The 15,667-nt window shown below is 41.9% G+C and overlaps 1 protein-coding gene across 1 annotated transcript in view; it reads left to right on the top strand.

Annotated features, from left to right (window-relative positions):
* map3k15 (mitogen-activated protein kinase kinase kinase 15) overlaps positions 1–15,667 on the top strand; it is a 175,424-nt gene that overhangs the window by 90,206 nt on the left and 69,551 nt on the right. Inside the window, exons 10-12 of the mRNA XM_041210936.1 lie at positions 4,126–4,233; positions 10,276–10,325; positions 13,543–13,638. Of these exons, the coding sequence (XP_041066870.1) occupies positions 4,126–4,233; positions 10,276–10,325; positions 13,543–13,638 (254 nt within the window). The remainder of the gene's footprint in view (positions 1–4,125; positions 4,234–10,275; positions 10,326–13,542; positions 13,639–15,667) is intronic.

Below are 15,667 nucleotides of genomic sequence, written 5' to 3'. Positions count from 1 at the left end.
TTAACAGTGAGGTTGAGTGTCTTGGGCTATAGGAAGTTATAGACGGGATGGGCAAATGGGCAGATAAGTGGCAGATGGAATTTAACCCTGAAAAGTGTGAGGTGATACACTTTGGAAGGAGTAATTTTACAAGTAAGTGTTCAATGAACAGCATGACACTAGGAAGTTCTGAGGAACAAAGGGACCTTGGCGTGCGTGTCCATAGACCTCTGAAGGTGGAGGGGCATGTTAGTGGGATGGTGAAAAAGGCATATGGGACACTTGCGTTTTTCAATCGAGGCATAGATTACAAAAGTAGGGAGGTCATGTTGGAGTTGTATAGAATCTTGGTGAGGCCACAGCTGGAGTACTGTGTGCAATTATAGGAAGGATGTGATTGCACTGGAGGAGGTGCAGAGGAGATTCACCAGGATGTTGCCTGGGATGAAACATTTAAGTTATGAAGAGAGGTTGGATAGACTTGGGTTGTGTTGTTGGACCAGAGAAGACTGAGGGGCGACCTGATCGAGGTGTACAAGATTATGAGGGGCATGGACAGGGTGGATAGGGAGCAGCTGTTCCCCTTAGTTGAAGGGTCAGTCACAAGGGGGCATAAGTTCAAGGTGAGGGGCAGGAGGTTTAGGGGGGATGTGAGGAAAAACCTTTTTACCCAGAGGGTGGTGACGGTCTGGAATGTGCTGCCTGGGAGGGTGGTGGAGGCGGGTTGCCTCACATCCTTTAAGAAGTACCTGGATGAGCACTTTGTGCATCATAACATTCAAGGCTGTGGGCCACGTGCTGGTAAATGGGATTAGGTGGTTGGTCTGGTGTTTCTCATGTGTCGGCGCAGACTCGATGGGCCAAAGGGCCTCTTCTGCACTGTGTGATTCTGTGATTTAGCTCGCGCCATCATCTAAAAATTTAGCACCTTTCATAACCTCAGGACATCCCAAAGTGGTTTACAGCCAATTAAGTACATTTTGACGTATAGTTACTGTCATAATATAGGGAACTTGGCAGTAAGTTTCTACAACTGATCAGGTAGTTGGTTTTGGGATAAATATTACCCGGAGCATGAGGGAGATCTCCCCAGCTTGTCTTTGAATAGTCCGGTGGGTTCTTTCACATCCACCTGAGAGGATAGGCAGGTCCTTGGTTTAAAGCCTCATCTGAAAGACAGCACCTCTGAGGGTGCAGCAGACTGACCCTTAGAAATGGGCCTGGGATGGAGTGGCAGGCAGGGAATGGGAGGAGGTCCTGCTGTGTTAGAAACCCATTACCAGGATCAGAATCAGGACTTCTGTGGGTGCTCTGTAGAAAAGTGTAGGCATCCCCGTGTCATACTTTTTCCCCCACAAAGAGAAAGGAACATTTTTCAAGAGTAGTCTCAGCTGAACAATATTCACTTAAAGTCACAATATTTGGTTCGACAGAGGAGAACCATAAAAAGATGTTAAACAGAAAGATTGCTGTCAAGGCATGATTGAGGCCTGCACCTACCAAATAGGACTAAAGGCACAATCAGAAGTATGTCTTAAGAACTTCTTACATTTTGTGTTACATACATTGTTCTTAACATTAAAACCTCATATTTGTGTTTTAAGATTTGAGGACCAAATTCCAGACATTATTTTTAGTCCCCAAGTCCCAATATTACTTAGAAGTACTGTAAATTAAATGAAAAACACATAACATTAGTTCCATTTTGCAAGGCTACAATTAGTACTAAAGTACTATATCCATTTTTAATTACACAAATACTGTTATGAGCAGGAATGAGAAAGAACTCAGCCCCAAATTCCCTTGACTGAGTGTCTGTAATCAGTGTGTTTTTTACCCCATGAGTTTGTGGTCAATTTAAATAATCAGCAGCAAACTTTCATGGGTTTAAATAAAGAGGATTATTTATTCATGCATTCGCCCCAAAAGTCTAAATGCGATGTCACTCAGCCATGCACACGGTTGAGAAAGGTACAGTTTGAGAAGGTGGTACACTTTTAAAATTGTAAACAAAAGAATAATTCATAGGTCACATGTTTGGCTCAGTGTAGGAAAAACAGTCATTGCAGGTCTGTTGAAGAAGGCGATTCACTCAATAAAGGTAGCCTAGGTGGTTCCAATAGCTGGAATAGTGTGTTTAGAGTACTGCAGGATTCCTTCAAAGAAATGGGTGTTCAACAGATTGCGAAGCTAGTTACTTGTAGATTTTCTTGCCAGCAAGCCAAGTTTCTATACTGGTGAGCTTTAAAAAGGAAGAGCTGGGAGACTTTAAGATGTAGCCATCCCTAGGTTTTAGAAAGATTAGACATTAGTGCCTTTTGCTGAAGCTGCTGTTTCTTGTTGTGTCCTTTGCAGACTGAGGAGTTTCTTTCTGGTTCTTGGGATACAGTAAAGTCTCGCTTTTCGGTGCTTCCTTGTTCGCGTATTCACTTACCCACACCGAAGACTTTATACACCAGACCACTCATTGCATGAGCAATTGTTTGCTTACCTGCATTTTCTTTCCCCTCCCTCATTAAAGCCACTATATTTTAAATTAAATTAATTCCATTGTCCGAGACCCCGGCACGTTTTAATGGTGAGGTGATATTGAAGTCTCTGGAAGCAGATTCCTTTCATTAGTCCTGATCGTGGACATTTAATTCTCTGTTTTTTAAGCACCTTTCTGACAGGGGTGAGAAGCGGTGCCTGGAATGGTTACAGCTGAACTGCAATAAAAACAGAGTGATTAACCTGAAATGTCCAAACCTCTCAGTCCAGAGCTGCAATAATGGCTGTTTTCAATTTTGAAATGTTCACCGATGTATTTGTCCTTTTATGTATAAACTTTCTGTCAGTTTTGAGGTGAGCCTTTTTAAAATTTTCAATACATGTCTGGATGTTAAATACATGTTAAAAGAACAAATGAGTCCGTAGTTGGATTCTTTTGTTACATCATTGAGCTTAGACACCTGCCCCCGGCCCCACTGTCTGCTGCATCCCACGATTTGCTGCATAGTAACTGCACAAACCAATGCTGCCCTTGCATTGCTTTAACCTGTCTAATTGATTCACATTGGAAAGCATTTTCGTCATTCGCAATTTCAGCTTTTGCGCTGTTTCATGGGAACAATAACCCCTGCGAATGGCAGGACTTTACTACAATAGATTTGTAATCTGAAGATAGTTTTACTCACATGATCAACTGCTATTGTCCACTCAGAAAGGCTTGGAAGTCTGAAGCCATTGCTACTCAATGGAGATAGATAATGGCCATTGATACGCACTTGTGATTATTGGTTTCTGCAGCACTCCTTTGTTAAATATCGAGCCTGGAGACAGTGTGTCTAGGAGTCCATGGATTTTGATAAATCACAAACGATAGCAGGCGCAAATTTCACAAATAGGTTCCATCTGGCATGCCCATTCAAGGGGAGACACCCCAACCACGGTTATTCTATCAGGAGGCTTACAAATGTCACTTGACCTTCAGGATCCTTCTTAGCCACCTTTTAACGTTCACATTTAAAAGAAAAAGGCAGTTCCAAAAAATTCTATGTGAATACAGTCCAGGTTTAAAGTTATGAATCAGACATGCCTTTACTGGGCATGACAGATGCCATGACAGCTGTTTATTAGATAGAATAATAGCTGCATTGAAGTGAATTTTAAGCTGTAACAATTTCAAGATTTGGATGACAGTTGTAAACTATTTGACCATTCTCCTTGATGTCTTGTAAATCCCCATATGCAATCACAACCACATTTTAACCTAATTGTTATGCTAGCATCTTTAAAAATAGTTATTGCAATCACTCTAGGATATGTCATTTCATTTTTTTTATTCCCCCTTATATTATTATGATTACTATAACCATATCACACTGTAATTTGTTCATTTGGGAGCAAAAAATATGTTTGGTCAGTGCAATAATTTGAAATATACTTTTGAATTGAAAATAACTAATGCCTTAATTGTGTGTAATTCCTCTGGATCCATTTGTTTACGATGACTGCCTTCATTAAAATATCAGAGGATTTCATACAAATATCCTCAATACTGATATCACACAGTGCAAATGTAACCAATGGTGCAGAAGTGTTGAACAACCATCGCCGCTTTGTTCATAGTTAAATAGGGTAACAGATTCCTCTGTCCTGTTTTAGGTTTTGATTCTACAGCCAACCAACGTCTACCAGCCATCCTACATTTCTGTAAATAGTGAGGCAGATGAGAAAACATTTTCCATATGGCATGTCTCACCAGAGGAAGTGGTAAGATTGAGAGATATCTAGCCTACCATCTGAGTTGCAATGTATTTTTGATTATTATCACTGATTGTTTGGCTTGTGTCCCTTTTTAAAATGAAGCCGTACAATTGTTATTTGTTAGTTTTCTTTATATATTTGTGTTTAAGCAATGCATGCTTAGAATTGGTTTGGTGGCTCCGTGGCTAATTGTAATCCATGTTATAAATTTACAATCCAAGGAAATCTAAGGTTTAGTTATCTGATTTTACTGTAAGGCAGCACTGGGGGTACTGAAGTTGGCCTCAGCACCCCAGGAGAGAAAAAAAAATCATCCAGTGTTTGAAACCTGAAAAACCGAGGCCTCAAACAAATAGTAAACTTCTTCCCATTCCCCGGATAATGAGTGCATCACATGCATAGCTTCTCTAGGTATCACATCAATGGGTGGTTTGGGTACAAATTCATAGAACCTTCTTAGAAATGTTACTGATATTAAGCTAGACGGGAAGTATACATGTCAGATAGGATTGGGCTCTGCCATCATGAATCTGCCCCAGCCCCCATGATAAAATGACTCCTGGAAAATCATCATCTAAGTTCAGACGTGAAGAGTGGCATTTAGCTTATATCCTGAAGGGCTGTTGGACTTATACTCCACCAGTGTCTTCAGGAGAGGAGAACTGAGAGACGAAGCAAACATTAAGAGGGTGAATTTCCTCAGAAATAATTGTCGGAATCTAGGGGAGAAGCCGTTTCCCCTAGTTTCCCGTCACTGACTGGATCGCCCTTTCAAAATTCCTCTATGATTTATGAATCTTCCCACAACCTGCCTGCCCCATCCCACGTGACCTCATTTAAATATTTGGTAATGAGGGCGTTTGGCGCTCGACTCGTTTGATTTTTGTTATCTTACATCCACATTACTTTCTGGGTAAGTTAGGTATGAATCGTGACAGACAGAGGTGAGGCGCTTCTGAGTCTGAAGAATCTGGATGGTTGCGCTGAAGATTTCTGCAGCTGGAGAAGACTTGTCTCAGCAAGAATACAAAAGCAAAATACTGAAATCTGAAATAAAACCAGGAAATGCTGAAAATCAGGCGGTCAGGCAGCAGAGTTAAAGTTTCAAGTTGATGACTTCATCAGAACTGGGGAAGGTTAGGGATGTAATAGGTTTTAAGTAAATGAAAGGGTGGAAGGTGGAAAAGGAACAAAAGGCTGGGGCCTGTGATAGGTTGGAAGACAGCAGAGATTTACGTACATACAAACTTATGAACAAGGAGCGGGAGAAGTCCATTCAGTCTCCTGAGTCTGCTCCACCATTTAATATGATCATGGCTGATCTGATAGTCACCTGAAATCTGCATCCCACCTACCCCAATATATCCTATCACCCCGTTGTTTACCAGGAACCCATCCACCTTTTCCTTAAAAAATATTCGAAGACTCTGCTTCCACTGCCTTTTCAGGAAGAGAGTTCCAAAGATTCACGACCCTCTGAGTGAAAAAATTTCTCCTCATCTCCATTTTAAATGGACGACCCCTTATTTTTGAACAGTGACCCCTAGTTCTAGTTTTTTCCACAAGAGGAAACATCCTCTCCACATCCACCCGGTCAAGACCCCTCAGGGTTTTATACGTTTCAATCAAGTCACCTCTTACTCTTCTAAACTCCAGTGGATACTAGCCTAGTCTGTCCAGTGTTTCCTAATAAGACAACCAACCCATTCCAGGTATTACCCTGGTGAACCTTCTCTGAACTGCTTCCAATGCATTTACATTCTTCCTTAAATAAGGTGACCAATACTGTACACAGTACTCCAGATGTGGTCTCACTGGTTGTCTGTACAACTGAAGTATAATCTCCCTACTTTTCTTTCAATTCTCCTCGCAATAAATGATAACATTCTATTAGCTTTCCTAATTATTTGCTGAACCTGCTTACCAGCCTTTTGTGATTCATGCACTAGGACACCCAGATCCCTCTGCACCTCAGAGCTCTGCAATCTCTCACCATTTAGGTAATATGCTTCCCTTTTATTCTACCTGTCAAAACGGACACTTTCACATTTCTCCAGGTTAAACTCTATCTGCCAGATCTTTGGCCACTCACTTAACCTATCAATGTTTTTTTGAAGCCTCCTTATGTCCTCTTCAGAACTTACTTCCCTACCTAATGAATAAAGAGTTGGTGGTGCAAGACCAAAGGGAGTGGACAAGGAAAGAAACAAAGGGTGCCTAGAGGAGCCATGAATGGTAGGATCCTGAACAGCTGCCATCTGAAAACCAAAAAAAGAGAGAAAAATGAGAATATAACATAGTTTCAACAATGTATTTGTTTTCTGCTGACTTAAAGCTGCGTTTGTTTCACACAGCTTCTGATAGGGTAACCCACTAAAGGATTTGGAACCCACCCTCTTCAATCCCTACATCATATAACTTACATGTCACATGAGGGCCTTTGTGAGGAGATGGGCATGAAAAGGTTAATCTTCACCATAGAGACAATCGAGCAGTTACTCCATGAGGGTCTGTATCCACATTCATCTGTCAATGTTGCTGTCTGCGGCTATGATGGAATTATTGCTATGATCTCAGCTGGTGTTACTACTGGGCTAGTCAGGTTCGAGGTTGGAACCTGGCTTGATAGTTCCTAACTTTAATTTTTTTGTTTAGAAGCGTGGAGGGTGGCTACTGAGCAGAGTCAAAGGAAGCTGCTGATGAACTTTTAACAGCAGAATAAAACATTTATTAAATAAGAAAAGATGAACGATATTACATTACTCTTTTACCTCAACTGTGCCTCTACAAATATATGCAAACTTGTAAAGATAACACACGTTCCGAATCTACCTTATACTCTAATGTTCACAGTAAGTATACAGCCCATGTAAACTAATAGACGAACTGTGGTCAGACACCACAGTCAAAACCAAGTTTCTATGGATTTCTCATCAACTCCACCTCACACCGTGAACCAGATAGTCTCGCTGAAACTCTGGCTTTCTCACGAGGGTTTCTAGTCTCCACGCTTGAAGAGCTCGCTTTGTGATTCTCTACCAAAAGACACTTCAGCTAGGACACCTTCCACAAGGATCCATTTCCAAGGTTTCAAGGTTCCTGATGTTCCTTTTCTCTGGATCTCTACATGCATTGAGGCTTCACCCTCCATGTGTACTGTCAGATATTTGGCTGTGCCAAACAAGGCACCGCTGCTTAAAAGCCTGTAGTAAGGAGTCACCAACTTTTGGCTGTCTCCTCAGATCTTCTGGCTTCTCACAAGCCCACTTTGTTCCAAGGCTGCTCCCTGCAGCCCTGTCTCTTTAATGCAGAGCCTTTTCCTCTGCTCCTTACTCTTACCAGCTTGAAGATGTGAACATGCACAAACTGCGCATGTGCAGCCGTTCTCTGGCTGGCACATATGCAGAAGCCGAAGAATGTAAAAAGGAACGATCTGTGCATGTGCGGCCATTCCAGGGCCTGTGCATGCGCAAAGACCACAGGGGCCTGATGGGAACTGTAGTTCCCAAACTCCAAGGGCCGATCTCCGTTTTTAAAAGGTAAGCTTTCTTTTCCTTTCTCTTTGGGATTTGTCATACTATTTTGAAACAAAATTATTTCAGATACTCATGCGCAATATTGGCCATCCTGTTGTTTGGTCATGTTCGGTCTACAAGAGAGCTGGGCAGTTCGTCACCACCTGTGCCATGGCAAGGCAGCATGAGGATAGGGCCTTTCAGGTTTGCAGCATTGCTGACTTTCCTAAGGTCCAAGATGCAATCACTGGTGCCTGTGTAGCTTGCGACCTTTGAAAGAAGGTGCCTCTCATGTCAATGGATGGCTTCTGAGTTGAAAAAAAATCAGCCTCCTGTCCCCATCCAAAAAACCCAACAAGGAGTTGCACTGATAGCAACAGAGGATCACTAGAATGAGACACGTTGAATGTCTTTCAGGATCTTAAAGGCCGTTTTTGCAGCTTGAGCAGGTTGGGAAAGGCTCTAAAATATGCTGAAGGAGTGGGCCGTGCCTTACAGGGAGGCAGTAGGTTAGTGGTAATGTCACAGGACTGTTAATCCAGTGGCCCAGGCTAATGCTCTGGGGACAAATTCCACCAGTAATGGTAACCATGCAACCATTGATAAAAACAAAAAAACTGCGGATGCTGGAAATCCAAAACAAAAACAAAACCAGAATTACCTGGAAAAACTCAGCAGGTCTGGCAGCATCGGCGGAGAAGAAAAGAGTTGACGGTTCGAGTCCTCATGACCCTTCGACAGAACTTGAGTGAGTTCTGTCGAAGTTTCATGAGAACTCGAAACGTTCTGTCGAAGGGTCATGAGGGCTTGAAACGTCAACTCTTTTCTTCTCCGCCGATGTTGCCAGACCTGCTGAGTTTTTCCAGGTAATTCTGTTTTTGTTTTACCATGCAACCATTGTTGCAAAAACCCATCTGATTCACTAATGTTCTTTAGGGAAAGAAATCTGCCGTCCTTACCTGCTCTGACTACATGTGATTCCAGATCCACAGTAGTGTGGTTGATTCTTAACTGCCCTCTGAAATGGCCTAGCAAGCCATTTGGTTCAAGGACAATAATATCCACCTTCATGAAGAAAAGTTGTAGTCTGCTTCACAATTAGTTTGTAGTCCCAGTTCTAAGTCAAGGTTGTACCAATTCAGATATAATCCACAGACGCTTTATCCACTTATTTGTTCTGAGGGTTGCAAGATCAGTTGCAGTCTTTTATGCACCTACATGAAACTAAACATCCAAATTCAAGTTGGCTCATTTCATTCTTTAAAGGACTAGATTTGGTCCAGATGGACAGGCTATTTGTGTTCGAAAGATCACGGAGGATTAGGGAACATGAGTGTAGGTTGCATAAGTGTAGAACTAGATTTGATGTCAGGAGGATCATTGACCAATAGGACAAGTTGCCGGTTGGTTCAGGGAGTGTGGATTTGCTACAAAGATTGAAAAGGGAGCTGGAGGCTTTCCTGAGTCTGGCTGACTACATATAGAAGGTGGCTGGGGGGGTTGCTGGGGAAGAACGTGTCTCCTTCTCACCATGTTGTTCTGGAATTTATCTGATTACCTTTAAGAGTAATTGAGGGATTTCTCAAAGTATGTTCCTAAATTGGGCTGAGATTTTTTTTTGCCATACTCGGAGCACTGCCTGATGTGGGTCCCATGGGTAAATGGAGGTCATGTATTTAGAGGAGATGAATGAGTGGGTGATAGATACGTAGATACACTGGAGAATGTTCAAACATTTTAAGCATGTCTTTCCCAAGCGTCAAAGGCCAATAGGAGCAGCTGGCCATTTTCCATCATTTGTGTTTGTCGTTTGTTATGTTCACTTGGTACCCAGCTTGAAAGTATGTCTTATCATAACATGAATCACTTCACAACTCTACACTAGACTAGCTCCAGGCTGCACTGATGCCTTTTATAAGCTTTATTTGTTGGCCGTCATTAATCTAGGAAAAAAGTGAGGTACTAAATGTGAAAAGAACTAAGGTACATGATTTGCTCAGCCCAAAATTCACAATTCCCAGAAATTCAAACAGAAGCTTTTCAGTTCATTGGTTGCTGTTGGGACTGGTATCAGTGGCAATGCTACAGGCACATACAATCATATTGCAATTATATGCATTTCTATAGAAGATACATGCTATTTGTGTGGCCTTTGGTCATGCCAGAAGTGCTAAATGACATGTAAATGTCCCAATTGTGCCCAACATAGCCTTTCACTCTCCAGTCTTGCTGCCTTAACTATCCTGGATTTGTACAAATCCAGTTTACTGTAAGCAAATTGTCAGCTTTAAGATCTATATTTAGAGAAGATGAATGGATGAGGAATAGATGCATTGGAGTGAGGAGTTTGCACGGATTTAAATCTGGCTGTTCCATTTGTTATGTTTTGTTAAACTATTAAATCTCTTGGGATTTACAGGCACTTCATGTTTAACAATGTTAGAAGAGTAGGACATGTTCAGTGATAGTGTATTTATTGTCATTGCTTCATGGTTCTGTGTAACTAATGCACTTGTTATTACCTTTCTAACAGAAGGGTATTCATGAATGGAATTTTACATCCTCATCTATTAAAGGTATAAGGTGGGTGTGTGCAATAATACCTGTATTTTGTAAAGCAAAAATCAGGGGTGTAACCTTTCTTTAAAAGGTAAATGTGCACATACGCCTGTGTGTATGCATTTCCTATCCCCTTCCACTTGACTTACACCTGACTGCAGTCATAATGTGAGCAGAAAATCTTATGCTACATGCTTAAATTGACAAATGGCCATTGTGGTTAATCTGCCAATATGATGGAGTGCTTGGAGAACCCAATGCCATGTTTGCCCCAAGGAAGTCATTTTTGATATATAGAATTTAAAAGGGAAATTTAATTCAATTTGGAAGTGCTTTTTCACAAAAACACCTCTAAATCTATATTTTCTGAGCCATGTGCTGTTGTACTGTAAAGAAATTCACCCAGTAATGCAATATCTGGGTGAGCAGAGAGTAGGCATTGTTTTGTCTTTGTTGTTTAAACAAATCTGGAGGTTTCAACAAAATTGATAGCCCCTTTCATTTTTGAGCTTTTTAATTGGTACTTCCCCTCCAAAAGATCCTCTCCAGAGCACTCAGACATTGTGCAAGTCCAAGTTAGCTTACTGATTTAACCCCACGCCAGCACATGGCAGTGCCATAGTCACCTTCTGTAAAAGTACCAGGGATTATATTTCATGAGCTCACAGATTTCCAGAAAGAGCTTTTTTTGTTGTCTATTTTTCCACCCTACTCTAGATCACAGGTGCGACAGTGCTATCTCCTGTCACCTTACTGGTTCAATTAGAAGACTGGATACTGAAGCATGTGCTGTTCTGCCTCTCACTTAGCATTACCAGTAGTAGATATGTATATATGCACCAGGAGTCTGCCTGTAAGTACGTGAAAATGATCTGAGGGTTTAGGGTTACATATTCAGTAGACTGAATCAAAAGTATAGAGAGCCGATTTTAACTCCCTGCCAATTGCAACACTGGGTGGGGTTAAATGGTGGGGGATTGTCCCACATTTTTGATCCATTCCTTTCCCCCCACCACCACCACCCCCCCCCCCCACCCCAGTATTTTTATTTGCCTGAAATCTGGCACAGGAAGATCAACTGCCCTAGAGGAATGGGGCCCTAATTGAGATAGCAGTATCACATGGGATTGCCCACCTTTTTAACAGAAGGGTTGTCCAGTCTCCAGTCCAGCCATGGATGCAGGTGGTGGGATCCAAGCCCAATTCAAAGAGAAAAAGTATAGTTGCATTTATATTGGACCTTTCATGACCTCAGGATGTCAAACATGATTTGCAGCCAGTGAGTTACGTTTTGAGTTTTAGTCACTGCTATAACGTAGGTAATGTGGCATCCAATTTGCATACAGCAAGGTCTCACAAACATCATTGAGATAATCTGTTTTTGTGATGTTAGTTCAGAGATAAATATTGACCAGAACAGCAGGAAGAACTATTCTATTCTTAAAATAGTATCATAAGTGTTATTATATCCATCAGCGGGGGAACAAGGTCTCATTTAATGTCCCATCCAAAGAAGGCACCTCCAACAGTATCGCTCTTCCTCAGGTATCAGGATCGATTTTGTGCTCAAATTTCTAGGTTGCCTCACTAACTGCTTTCACAACCTGCCCTGCCACCTTCAACAATTTGTGCATGTACATACATACACCCCCAGGTCCCTTTATTCCTGCACCCACTTTTGAGTTGAATCCTTTATCTTTTATTGCCTTTCCTTGTCCTTCTTATCGAAGGGTGTCACATTATGTTTCTCTGCATTGCGTTTCATCCATCATGTGGCTTCCCATGTCTTCTTGAAGTTTATCACTCTCCTCCTCAGAGTTCACCATACTTTTGGGTTTTGTGTTGTCTGTAAGTCAAATCAAACCCAAATCAAGGTTATTAAATATAAGCAAGTAATCATAATACCAGGGAAACCCACCTCATAACTTCCTTCTCTCCAAAAAACAACCACCTCTTTGTTTCCTGTCACTCAACCAAATCTGTATTCACGCTACCACTGTCCCTCTTACTTCATCAGCTTTAACTTTGCTGACAAGCCTGATGAGTCACACTTTATCAACCGCCTATTTGAAGTTCATTAACTCCACATGAACCTTCATCAACCCTCTCTGTTACCTTATCAAAAGACTCAATTAAGTTACTTAAGCATAGTTTGTCTTTACCAAATCCATGCTGGCTTTCTTTAGTTAATCCACATTTGTTCAAGTGACTGTTAATTTTGTGCTAGATCATTGTTTCTAAAAGTTTTTCCACCAGCAAGGGTAAACTAACTGGCCTGTCATTGCTGGGTTTATCCTTATACTCTTTTTTGAACAAGGGTGCAACATTTGTAATTCTCCATTGCTCTGTCACCACCCCTGTATCTAATGGGGATTGGAAGATGATAGGCAGAGCCTCAGCAATTTCCACTCTAACTTCCCTCAGTATCCTTGGATGCATCTGATTCGGTCTAGGTGACTTATCAACTTTAAGTACAGTCAGCCTTTGTCATACCTCTTTATCAAATTTAATCCATCAAGTGTCTTAACTACCTCCCCTTTCACTATGACTTTGGCCGCCTCCTCTTCCTTGGTAAAAAAAGATTAAATGACTACAAAGTAGCCATTTAATATCTTTGCCATGCCCTCTGCCGCCATCCCCTTTTTTTTTATCCCTAATTGGCCCTTTTTGCTATTTATATGCCTTTGGAAGCCTTTTGGATTCCCTTTTATATTAGCTGCCAGTCTCTTCTTACACTCTCTCTTTACTTCTTTTGTTTCTTTTTTCACTTGCCTCTGAAATTTCTATATTCAACCTGGTTCTCACTTGTATTATCCACCTGAAAAACTGTAATACACACCCTTTTTCTGCTTCCTCTTACACCTTCGTCAGTCAGGGAGCTTTGGATTTGTTTGTCCTACCTTTCCCCATCATGGGAATGCACCCCGACTGCACCTGAACTATCTTTTCTTTAAAGACAGCTCGTTGTTCCAATACAATTTTGCCTGCAATCTTTGATTCCAAGTTAGCTGGGACAGATCCAGTCTCCCCTGTCAGAGTTCCCACCCAGTCCAATTGGCAAGCTGTTTGTGACAGAAGTGCTTTACTGGCAGTGAAGGACTCACAAAGTCTAGTCACTGCTGGAATGTAGGATGGTACAATGTCCAATTGTGCATTTGAATCACAGCTCACCCTCAGTTTGAATATTACTGACTGTAGTAACATGACTCCTAATGGGTGTTTCTCCCCCTGTTCATTCCAGCATATCCAAATGTGATGAGCGCTGCTGCTTCTTATACGTCCATGACAACTCGGATGACTTTCACATCTACTTCTCCACAGGGGCTCAATGCAGCAGGTGAGGTGTCAACAGCTAACCCATCGTTGCCTAGATTATCTGTGAGGAAGAGTTCTCTTTTCTCCACCTTGTCATAGTCATGTGGTTGATTATTAAAAGCCTAATATTGCTTCAATTTGTAGTGATGCAAGAGACATGATGGGTCATTTAGACCTTAGGCAATAGTATAAAACAGCTGATATCAGGTTAGTTGTCCATTATACATCTCTCCCAATTTTTGTATAGAAATAAATAAGGGGAGACATGTACTGATCAAAGAACACCCATCTTACTGATTTTATGCCCAAAGTCTGAATGAACCCCATTCTACTTGAATAACTTGCCAGGTAAAGCTTTCTCTATATTAAATGTATGTTCTTTCTGCATTATGGAGTTCATTTTTGCTTGATGCATCTGAGATACAAGAAGATGAGGAATAGGAATAGGAGTAGACCATATGGCCTGTCGAGCCTGCTCCACCATTCATGGCTGATCTTGGGCTTCAACTCTGCTTCCTTGCCCTTCCCCATATCCCTTGATTTCCTGAGAGAGTAAAAATCTGTTTATCCCAGCCTTCAAGGAATTCAACGATGGAGCAGCCACAACCCTCAGGGGTAGAGAATTCCTAGGAATCACAAGCCTTTGTGTGAAGTAATTCCTCCGCATCTCAGTCCTAAATAATCAGCCCCTTATCCTGAGACTATACCCTTGGCTAGGATTTCTTCTTCAGTGTGCGGGCCTGCGCCCAACACGCACAAATGTAATATGACGCGTGGTGACATCGGGCTGCGTCCCAATGTTGTTGCGGACTCGCACGATATTTCATTCAGTGAGCGCACACCAGTCGGCTGTGTGCCCACTGATAATTGAAAGGCCATTAACCAGCTAATTAACTTCAAATTTACACAGCCCGTCCAACCTAATGGTTACATTTTTTAGGAAACCTTGTCCATGTGCAGGATGAGGTTCCCTAAAGCTGATACAAATTAAATAAACACTTTCCTTTGACATTAAAAACATGTCCTATCTCATGTGACACAGCCACGTGAGAGGACATGTTTCATTAATTTTTTATTGCCTTTAATAATTTTTTTTAAAAGTGCTTCAATCTCCCTGAGGCAGCTCCGTGCCTCAGAGAGATTGAAGTGCTCTTGCGTGTGTATGTACAAACTGCGCAGGAGGCCCGCTCTCCCTCCTCCTCCCACCTGCACAGGTAACGCTCAGTACTGCTGCCCATGATCCACGGAGGGTGGGCCTTAATTCTGCCTGCGTGAAATCATGGTGCGGAGCGAAGGCGGGCGGTAGTCAGCTCCCCGACAGCCCTCGCCCGCTCCCACCAAGCCCACCCGACAAGGGAAAATTTCTGGCCCTTGTGTTCTAGATTCCTTGACTAGGGGAAACAATCCTTCAGTAGTCACCCTCTCAAGTCCCTTCAGAACTTTGTACGTTTCAATGAGATTGTCTCTAATCCTTATAAACTCCAGAGAAAATAGACCCAATTTGTTCTGAGATGTGTCGGTATTGCTCGTAATATCATTACTAACTTTTAATTTGATAATGAGCCTTTAAATTATGACTGTTCCATCTCTACTTTGTCATTAAATGCACTTTCTAAGTGAGTTGGAATACTCTTCTCCCCATCATAAACCATGATGTTATAGCAAGACACCTGACAAACGCAAGTCGTCCTTCTTCTCCCAACTACTTTTCCAACTACAAAAACTTTTCCAACCTTCTCTTCAGTGATCTCCTGTCGGCCACTGTAAAAGTGGAAAATCTAATCGGACCTTTTGTGGTATATGGCTGGAATAGGACAAAGCTTTTACCAATTTCTATTGCATTGTGCTGAAATTGCTCAGGGACATAATACTGGGATGTACACCAGCATTGTGCTAGCCGGTACCTTCCATTGTTGACCACGCCAACATAAATGGGATCAGAGGCAGTCATTAACTAGCATGGACCTGGCAGGTGCCCACATCCAGAAGGACTCATGCCACTAATCCACATAGGGCACAAGCTCTGCTGAGTCCCCTCATCCCATATCATT

The sequence above is a fragment of the Carcharodon carcharias genome, chromosome 18 (genome assembly GCF_017639515.1).
Source record: "Carcharodon carcharias isolate sCarCar2 chromosome 18, sCarCar2.pri, whole genome shotgun sequence".
In the NCBI taxonomy this organism is placed as follows: domain Eukaryota; kingdom Metazoa; phylum Chordata; class Chondrichthyes; order Lamniformes; family Lamnidae; genus Carcharodon; species Carcharodon carcharias.
The sequence above is the reverse complement of the archived record's forward strand: the minus strand, read 5'-3'. Positions and strand labels throughout refer to the sequence as shown.